At 35.5% G+C, this 10886-nt stretch overlaps 1 protein-coding gene across 2 annotated transcripts; it reads left to right on the forward strand.

Annotated features, from left to right (window-relative positions):
- Positions 1 to 4106: 4106 nt before the first annotated feature.
- On the forward strand, positions 4107 to 10480 carry LOC139119820 (uncharacterized). Of its 2 annotated transcripts, none has more exons than XM_070683728.1 (4): positions 4107 to 4294; positions 4893 to 4997; positions 6799 to 6945; positions 8090 to 10480. In XM_070683728.1, the coding sequence occupies exons 1-4, from the start codon at positions 4133 to 4135 to the stop codon at positions 8423 to 8425; spliced, it is 750 nt and encodes a 249-aa protein (XP_070539829.1). In that variant the 5' UTR covers positions 4107 to 4132; the 3' UTR covers positions 8426 to 10480. The 2 variants fall into 2 exon arrangements, with proteins under 2 accessions (XP_070539829.1, XP_070539830.1); XM_070683729.1 differs by lacking the exon at positions 4107 to 4294 and adding an exon at positions 4557 to 4734.
- Positions 10481 to 10886: the final 406 nt, after the last annotated feature.

Consider the following 10886-nt stretch of genomic DNA (forward strand, 5'->3'; position numbering starts at 1 on the left):
TAATTATTTAAATTATCATACCGGTCCTTTTTTACGTTCTCTTTTTACAAAAGATCGGTATTCTGTGACGTCACATCCAAAGCTTTCTTAGCACATGGATTACAGAGCCCCACGATAACGAGGCTCACCTGTGAAACTACCGCACGGGAAGAAAATGTGTAAAATCTATTGTTAACTTAAGCTCAGTCAGACATTTTGTCAAAAGCGACTACCCTGTATGTTAATTCCTTATCCGTTGAAAGGGATACTTCCCAAGAAGATCATTTTAATAAGTCTTATCCTCATCCCAACCTAGCTTTTTCTGTCTATTGTGCCTGCTGTTAGGAATTTCAAATCAATCGGTTATTTCACAAGAAGAAAGGCAAATTATTTAGTGATGAATTCATCGAGCGATACTTCCTAATTCCATCACGTCCAAGTTCGAGGCGGTGAAATCCTAATAGGCGTAGATATTTTCAGAAACATTACGAATTTCACTGCAAGGGCAGCTTGAATATTATTAAATTGTTCTTTAGTCGACACTCGGAGGAACCAAGTCCAAACATCCACTATAAATAAACGGTAGTTCTCTTCGGTGAAAGGGAGGGGAAAAGATACAGAATAAATATCACATCGCATCTCAATCTGATGCTCTAACGCACGGCATTTTATGACGGGTTTTTCAAGCCTGATTTCTCCCGTCTACCTCAATATTATGGTAAAAGTCAGAAAATAGCAAAACCATCAAACTTGTTATTTCACAAATAAAGTAAATGGGAAGCGAAAACCATTTTATTCAAAACAGTTCAAACACCGATACATACCAAACTTGAGTTGGCAGAGGTGTAAAATTAACATATTACCGTTAACATATTACCGTTGTAGTATTTGAATAAAATTTGATTGGATAAAATACTAGTGGTTATTTTAGGCAAGTCCGAAACCTGGTACAAAGTAAAATTTCAAATACTGATAAAATTGAATAGTGTCTGTGACTTTACTTCCTGTTTCTACAGTCTTCCCTTTCCGTTTGAAGAGAACAAAAAAGAAGACTTGACTTTTGATTCCAGGAACACACCTATCTATTCTCATCACAGAATCTGTTCCTTCGACAATTTTAGAAAGGGAACATGACCTGGTTCAAATAGCTCATCATTTGCAATGCTTTTCATAGTTATCAAAACGTCGTGACAAAATCACATATAACGAGAAATTGCAGATGTTGTACTAATGATGCCGTTGTTTGCTTCCGTAGTTACCACAAACCCATCGTGTTGCTCGGTTTCAATGCCTATGTAGTAGCTGCATAAGGCAATAAAATAACGAGTGAAACCTAATATGAAAATATAAAGTTGACACAAAGAGAAGTGACGACGCCTTCATATCATGGAGTCACTTGATACACAAGGCATACTTTGAGAGAATGACTTGTATTTCTTGTAATACTCTTGTAATACTCACTGCCATGTACAGGGCGATAACTGAATTCAGTCTTATCCTGTCTCCTGTAAAATGTGTTGTTTTAACTTTGTACATTTTACAATTCAGTAAAATCCAACTGCAATAATCATCACAATTAAGAAGGTTTTCATAATGCGGAAGGGAATGGTGTGTGTTCCAGCTAACAATCACCGAGTAAGTCCGAAACCACACGAAATAAATCCGATGTCAGGACAACAAAATCCTAAATCGAAAGAAATTCATTCGTAATTATGATGGCAGACTGACTGCCCAAGTGACAATGTTAAACGTTGATGTGTTAAGCAAATAATCGGATTTTCAAGATTTAATAATGGGCAAAGGTATTGCAGATGGAGATAGAAAATAGTTTAGATATGAGCAAATTGACATATTTTACTTCCTGGGCAGACATGTCTGCAAATTGAAGTCTTTCACTTGCTGGGCAGTAATTGATGATAGTCAAATGAACAATAGCTGTAACTTTGGGTGATCAATTCAAAAAAGAAATTATTGTGATGGAAATTTCACATTTTATTACCCTGTTGTACACAATCTTACTTTTTAGGTACACGTTGTGGGCTTGTTCTAATTGATTTTTGGCTGTGCGCATGATCTGTTTATTCTAAGTGAGAATTTAACTTCAGTTGTTCAAGTTTTATGGTAAGTAATTTACTGTCTGGACGTCTTGTCGACCTCTGTACGCAGCTGTTCCGCAATACATCAACTTTTCAAGTGACGTTTCTTGTGTCCTGTATTTTATTATTTTACTTTTCATTATTTCTTTTAGGAATCCATTGCATCAAGAATTTAGCTGTCAGTTTTGTGTTACCAAGACAGAATCGATGTGACGTTCTATTCACGTCGGGTGCTTGTTGCGCACCCAGTGGCTGTCGAAAAAACGCAAATTCCGTGACAATATTTTTCTCTTTCCTCTTTCTTCTCCCTCGTGCAAGATCAGACCCATGTGTTGGCCTTTCAAGACAACGAAATATGTACAATATGCAACTAGAGTGTTGACGTTGACACATGGACGCTATTAGGTTTAGTCCAGAGGAAAATTCAGTTGTTAAAGGTATACAGTCACCTGTAATCTACATATGCCCATATATGGGCGAATGGGCGTTCCTTGGTATTCAAAATGCCCATGTGAGGGCGCTGTTTTTAAAAAGCGGGCACCCGCTTAAAATCTGTTATTGGTTAGATTATCTCTTTCCATGGTAACTGTGGCAAAATTGGAACGGGTGACAGTATACCTTTAATATCGCTACAGCACACATAAGATAAAACGACAGCGTTGAGAAAGTTCGGCATGGTTTAGGAGTAGAAATAAACGATGAGGAATTCATCAAAAGTCACAGCTATCTAAATGTCCTCTCTCTCTCTCTCTCTCTCTCTCTCTCTCTCTCTCTCTCTCTCTCTCTCTCTCTCTCTCTCTCTCATACATACATACACACGTATACACACAGATAGACCCACAGCAACGATAGAAACAAAGTGAACTTGACAGCATGTTATTAACATTTCATATTTCATTGATGACAAAGTGACTTTGATCAAATCAGCCTCAAACAAACTATAATATTTAACGGTGTGCGAAGATTCTACGAAATTACGTCAACCCTAGTAACAACATCCGGGCATCCGCAGGAAATAACCTGGGCTTCTTTGACAAGTCACCAACCTATTAATCCATTATCAGCGGCATTCCCGAAAAAATCTCTAGTGTACTACCGTAGCGTGCAGGTATAGTGGGCATAGAAGTGACAATCACTTCTACCGTCCATGATATTGGCGATTGTCCCTTCTTGGACAGACATATCCGTGAAATACATTTATACAGACACTACAGAAAAGCGTACTACTCTATTGATGTCGTCATCCTTTACACTCAGTGTCTTAAAATTTAAGCCAAAATCATTGAACTGTTAAAATTAATCGAAGAAGCGAATGAAAGCACATTGTGCCTGTTTACATGATTCATAACGTGTAAGTTGGTATTGCAGCGCCATAAAAAGAAACTGTGTCATGATCCTTTTGATATGTAAATTAGGTATACTCCAAAGCAAGTCTTGGGGTTTCCTGCACTGAGCAGCGTTGCAATGCCGTACTTGTTGAATAGAGGATCTTCCAATGTAGGCGGGGGTGTTAAGGTATTTAATTTTACATTGGCGTACTTGCAATTGATGTTCCCTTTTTCTAGGAAATGTTTTAATGCAGGTAAAACCCTTATTGCACGAATCCAATTTGAGCTGCCTTTTAAATCAGCGGTGACTCGCCGTCTTACAGAACACGTTCGGCTCTCTAACACAGGGCACTGAATTTCAATTCAGCTCAAGGTTAAACTCACAAGCATGGGTAAGTGTCGACCATAATTGATAGAATTCTGGAACAATGTCAAAACTGAAGACTTTTTGAAAATTCTGATAATGCAAATCCTTTCCAGATCAGATTAATTGAAAGTCTAAAATTGGAATTGAAAAAATATGAATGAAATCTTATAACGGTTTCAGCTCAGAAAACTTCTCTAGGATGTAAAAAATGATAACTATAAAGACAGCGAAAAAAGAGAAATCAAAAATTATTAATGACATAGTTTATGGCCGTTTATTTATTTCAGCTCATAAAATAATGGATATTCATGTATTTTTGTTTCATTCAAGCTTTCAGAGTTGTATTACAGTCTGTGTTGTTAATGATAATTTCGACGACGTTAGACAATGTTTCCGCTCGACCAGCTAAGCGGAAAAACTCCGATCAACTTAACGCCGAAATGATGAATGAAGTCCAAACTTTACTGCGAAGCGTTTTGGTCTTACAAGATGATACAAACCAGCAATATGATATGCTTGTTGAGGTAAGCTTAACAGTTCTGCCATAGAAAATCACGATGTCATTTTAGTCATGTCTTCCTTAAAGATGTGTTCGCATGTACATGTTGACATCTTTTCCCTGACAAACCCACCTTCAGTCCGTAAATAATCCCTCACTCATAGCAATCAACAATATTTTACTCTTTAGTCTCGTACCCTTGGCGACCATACTATGCAAGTGGAACGTGCACACGTTGACGTCACTCGAACCATTATGATGACGTTAGGTTCAAAGGTCACCGTCCTACCTTTATGTATACTGCCTGAGGATGAGGTTGATACACGGGCGTAGTTTGAAAGCCACGCAAAGTCGATCTGTGTCAGGGCATTCAAATCTCGCGTTTTCTTCGAAGGATTGATGTAATGTTAATGGCGGCGGCATTTTCATGGTTATCGATATTACGTCATCCTTGAAGAACTAAATGTAAGTGTGTTATGCCCTCTTTGTTTTTCTATATACAGTATGTACCGTCGAGTATAGTGTTTTACGTTGTCGCTAATACGGCGACCCAGATCTGAAGTTTACACCTACAATAGTACAAACACGGAGTAATTCTCTTCTTTGCATGTTTCATGCAACAGGATTACGACAGCGAGGATGATTTTATAGCAGAAATGATTGAACTTGACGATATGGGACTCCCCCATCCTGAGAGAAGACGGTCTGAGTCAGTTAAAAGTTTTGAGGTAGGTCAATCGGTAATTCTGTGATCTCACTCGCGTCAACCAAATAACCCAGCACATTGTTATTGAAATAACAACCATAGTCCGTCTATGGTCCAATAGAGTAAACATCTTACGATTGCAGTATTCATTAAGGTGGTTCCCTCTTTCGTTTTACGTTTTTGATTAAGGCAGCAACGGTAACTCCAGATTAAAGCAGAGTATTGTAGGCCCTGGGTATGAATAATTTCACACGGAACACGCTCCACTAGCTATCTTACCATGGCTAGACAAACCTCCGGGCTGTTGAGCGGGCTGTTTCATTGTATTGCACACGCCCTCCACCCACGTGGAGGAACTGTGGTATAATGGTAGTCACTCTACGTGGCTGTAATGGTGTCTGAATTACGTCAATGTAACACTGTACCTTCGACATGATGGAGGAACAGAGGTCATGTATTAATTTTGGAATACTGATGATATTTTTGTATGTCACGTGACGAATGGTCCTCGTACTTCTGTTTAGTTACTGAAGTATTTGTTTACAAAATAGAAGACGGAACATGTGCCCCTCTGAGTAAGATTACACATTCTTAAATAATTGATTCACGTCGAAAGATAAAGAGCGCCTGGGATAAAACACGATCAATAGATTTCACAACCCTAAAATAACACCGAGAGTAAGACCCTTACGTAGACTATTGACAAAATTTCATTGACATACTGAAAGCAAGGCGGAGACATCGTTTACACCAATCGTATTGCGAACGTTGACTCATTCGTAAATAACACATGGTACTCTCACACAGAAAGAAATGAGTCAATGGTGTGAGGGAAGTTGTCTTTCAAAATGACGTGGCGGGAATTCATGCACAGAGGTCTACAAATCATATTGATTGTAAACTCCCTGCAAATAGCAGTTTGAATACATAATGGCACATCTTGAAATCGTGAAATGTAAATAAGAATATGTGGAGATTTTTTCCATTTTGTGGGTCAACACACCTCTACGCAGATCGGTTTAATGATTTAAGAATTTGCGCATACAGATTTCTATATTCGTTATTTTAAAATTTATCGCTTTTGGTCAAAACATCATTAGCTCAATAAAAGCTCGATTAATAGCTTTCAAATTTGTAAGGATGACTTAACTGAGAACGTCTAGAACGCTTGACGAATTCCTCATATGTCAATTTTAGGTCACTAGTTTTCTCACTTTAGATAGAGACGCCATTTTCATGGCGTGCGCATATATAACTTAATATATATATATATATATATATATATATATATATATATATATATATATATATATATATATATATATATATATATAAGTTACTTTCGAACTGTTACTTAAATTTCATGCATGTTGCGATCATCAGACATGAAACTTAAGTAACAGATATAATTCTAAGTTACTTTGTACTTGAAGTAATATGTATTATTATTTATAACGCTCTGCTTTTAGCATAAGGGATTGTAATTTCCCAAAAGGCTATCTGTAAATATATATATATATATATATATATATATATATATATATATATATATATATATATATATATATATATATATATATATATATATGCATATATATAAAAATCAATAGACAAACTATATATATATATATATATATATATATATATATATATATATATATATATATATAAGTTATCTATGTACAATCGGAATATCAGATCATTGCATATACATACTGTATTTCTGAATGTCAAGTGAGGTAAATATGCCAACTAGTTGAAAATATTGACGCCATATGTGACGATATTTTGAAAACCAATATATTTTATCTTTTCTGTTACAGGAGAGCATTTCAATAATTCGTAGAATTCTCCATGATCTTGAAATCTACAGAACTGTTGGAGGGATTTTGATAGAATACGAATCTGATGATGACATTAGAACCGTTGATAAAAGAGTAAGACAAACTATTACTCGGTTCAAATCGATGGTAAGTGAACGAATTTGATTACCTCGGTAATTTATTTCGGACCTGGTCAAATATTCGTGCTTTCCACATCTTCATTGTGCTTTTTTTTCCAGAAAAATATGAAAACGCAGTCAAGTTGTAGACTTCTTGTAAGTCTAATTTCAAGATTTAAACAGCTTTAGCTGCAACCCATGAGGTCTTTTGATTTCAATCATGTGTATTCTGTTTGTGACATACTTGTACAATTTTTCTTCATACTCCCCAAATCTTGTCAAAATACCCTATATAAAACTTATAAATATATTCTTTGATGGTTGTAATATCCAACAATATTGTTGACAACTATTTTTGTCAGACTTAACTATTGTATTTCAGTCTGGACTGTACTGCATATTGTACATGATGAGTTATGTCTACAAGGCCAATACTTGTCTTGCTTTCTAAAACAAAAATAATAAAAACTGATAGTTGCTGTCGCCGTATCTGGATAAAAATCACCGCCACTTGATTGGATAACCACATTTAATTCTGAGGGTTACTGTCCAAGCACCATCAATTAATTTGTTTGTTTGTTTGTTCCCTTGTTCGCTTGATATTCATAGAACGGTCGAGTCCTTGCAAAACAACTTTGACCGCTCACATTTATTCTTAAGGTGAATTCATATATCTCATGCATGACGCTCAAATATGAGTCTGTTTTATTTTCAGTAATAATTTCACTGAAGCATTTAGAGATGTTGATCCGCCACTTCATGTTTATTTTGATTCCTTGAAAAGCAGGCTTACAATTCAGATCTCTCAGACTCTCCCTTCATGTATTTTTGAAGTCAGTGCAACCCCTCACTTGACATTCGGCTCTATCCTACAGTTATTACCTGACTTCGAAGTTACAGTTACAGTTTACGTTTGGTGACGGTAGTTGTGTTAAATTCTGATAAGAATTTAATCACAGGCAGATCACCTTTTTGAACAAATTGATAACGCCAATGTTTGAGGTGATAAACCTTTATCAACCTTGCTTTGACAACACTGTTACTCGTTATATATTAACTCGTGACTCGTTAACGGGGGCAAGATTATGATCGTCCTTGACCTTTGCCATGAAAAGTTGTTAATATAGTTTAGCAAGACTATTTTTTTCAGAATGTTTTTCTTTTATTTACAGTTGAGCGTTGTCCACTTAGACATGGACTCAGAAGAAAATGAGGAATCAGACGAATTCGAAACGGATCTAGCAACTAGACCAGACGACCTGTCATCAGAAAAGTACTTGTTCGAACTCAACATGTACAACTCATTAGCCAAACAGGATCTTGAAAAGGTGCTGGATTTCATGGAAAACAACATGGAAAAAACAGAAAGAAAAGAAAAGGGGAATAGGAAGGGAAGAAAGAAGAAAGATAGGAAAAACAAGAAAAATAAGAAAGACGGCAGAACAAGGAAGAATAAAAAAAGCAAAAGTGGACGAAAAAGACCAAAGAAAGTGGACAACATGGACTAAGGGGCTTGTAGAGTTCAAATTGCTGATATGTGTACGCATGTCAGTACTTTTTGATTACAGACGGATTCCTATGGAAATTCGTATGCATAAATAGGTTACGTGATCAAAGTTATTGGCTGGGGTCAAAGGTCAAACCGCGCAAGGTTTGGCTAATATCCCACGTAAGAGAAGGGCACTGTTATACTATAAAGTCGATAAAACTATTCTGCCAAAAATACTTTGGTCACGTGACACTTTTAGCTTCTGTGATCTTTTATTGTTCTTACCCGCGGCGTGTGACATACAATTGTATGTTTCATGTCTGCCTATGATTTAAATAAGGTCCTAGACCTTTCCGGTATTTGTTATGCAAATTATCAAGTGTTGACCGATAAAAGTCGGTTTGCTATATTCAGATATTCTAAATCTAAATCTTCCTGATAAAATTTACATCAATATGAAGATAAAAAGTAACGAATTTAAAATGAATTATTTCGAAATTTTGACATTGCATTAATATTTATTTCAATAAATTAAAATTAATATTTTAAAGGTCAGTGTATGGTATCTGTGAACGAAAACGTATAAAAATGTTTGTATCATGTGTTTTATACGTTTTATTTTCTTTGTTTCAAGTTTGTAGTAATACTGCTTTGAAATCATCTACTCTGAGAACAGTAAGATATGTTTAATTCTAGATTTGTTATTGTATAAATGTAAATTATATTATACCAGAATGTTTTTTCGTGAGTACATTACTGGTGATTTCCTTTGAAAAATCACTAAAAACAAGATTCGTTTGAAATTCATTGATAAGTATTCAGTTTTATGAGGGCAGTTTCAAGGTAAACACCTTTACCTGGTCATGAGGGCTATAGCGTATGTTTATTACTCTGAGGGGCCACATCGCTGTTCTCCGAGGTCGTAGCCTCAGTGATAGGTATAGCGATGTGTTTCTGTTAACGCATGGCCACGATGGCCAATTAATAGGTGCTAAAGCCCGAATTGAGACCAGGCTATAGGTGTTTTATAACACGTCACACGCTCATGTTGTTTATTTATAATTTTTCATGCACAGTGTTTTTATATTATACACTGCAACAATCCATTGCGACAAGTTTACTTGGTGATTTATCCACAGCTGCAACAGTATTACCAATTTTTTCACAAGAAAATCCCAAGAATGCATAGAAAGATCCTTAATTGCACTTGAATCTTTGTCGTCCATGAACTGTTCATGTTCAAACGCTATTGGAATTGGAAATCTTGCTATTTTAGAGAGAGGATCGTCACTCATCCAGGGCGCTCATCAAGTTGTAGTCACCCGCCATTGTTTCAAAGCTGCAGATGACACTACGCGTATGGTCACGTGACCGGGCACCTATGCAAATTTGGTAAAAAAAAAACTATTCAAAAATACCGTCTGACGACACTCCACTGACGTATTCTGGCGAATGGCAACGCGGAATGAGCATGTGACGTGTTGTAATTCGTTATACATGCAATTGAACAATTCAATGAGGAGAGTTTGATAGTTAGTAGCAGTTTTAAAAAGTTTTATTAAGACAGTTTCATAATCTGTAGTAGTTTTACACTTTGAAATTTCAGTCCCAATGTGGCCTTTTACATGGTCAAATGTAATTTTAAAAAGAACACTGTCACATTGTATTGGTTATTATTAGATGTATATTGGGAGATTTACAGAGTTACAGAGATTTGTAAAACGAATGTAGCAGACGATGTAATATATTCTTATTTATTATTTATTGTACAATCAAAACGTCCTCAATAATTATGTCGTATTAATGACAAAATTATTATTATTATTATTGTTATTATTATTATTATTATTGTTGTTGTTGTTGTTGTTGTTGTTGTGTATTTTAAAAAAATGAACCAATTATGAATTATAAATATTATATTTATTACATTTAAAAAAATGAATATTGTTACATTAATCATAAAATGATATTTTTGATATGCAACCATACTGTTTATTATTTACTTATCGTTCTCTGCATTGGTGCCGTTTTACTGATTAAATATTGGTTTATGAATACCATAAATGATAACAGATCTTTTCTTTCTTCCCTTCTTTCTTTTTTCCGGATCTCTTATCATTAACGGTCAATCTATCAATCAACTATTTATCAATTATTATAGAATAATTATACTAATTGGTTATTGTGACCTTGATTCCAATTGAACTCTGTCAGTAGATGGTAATAGAGTGACTTTGACAAGGTACCTTAATTTCACCATGGAAACGACCAACATCAGTGAATCGTCAGGGGAGCATAACGGCATTCCGTCCATTTCTTCTCAATAAAACCTGTCAGAAAAACAGATAAAAACGTGAATTCTTTAAATATTAGATCAATTTTCATACAGGACACATGAAACCATATCGAGAGGTTATCAGAGAAAACCTAACACGCCAACTCTAAGTTGCCTCTTTACAAGAACCCCTTACAAGACACAG

This window comes from Ptychodera flava, chromosome 20, assembly GCF_041260155.1.
Source record: "Ptychodera flava strain L36383 chromosome 20, AS_Pfla_20210202, whole genome shotgun sequence".
Lineage (NCBI taxonomy): Eukaryota > Metazoa > Hemichordata > Enteropneusta > Ptychoderidae > Ptychodera > Ptychodera flava.

Coding starts and splice junctions, on each gene's coding strand:
- LOC139119820 (XM_070683728.1), top strand. CDS start 4,133: ATGATAATTTCGACGACGTTAGACAATGTTTCCGCTCGACCAGCTAAG. Junction 4,295..4,892: donor AATATGATATGCTTGTTGAG/GTAAGCTTAACA, acceptor TTCATGCAACAG/GATTACGACAGCGAGGATGA. Junction 6,946..8,089: donor TTACTCGGTTCAAATCGATG/GTAAGTGAACGA, acceptor TTTTATTTACAG/TTGAGCGTTGTCCACTTAGA.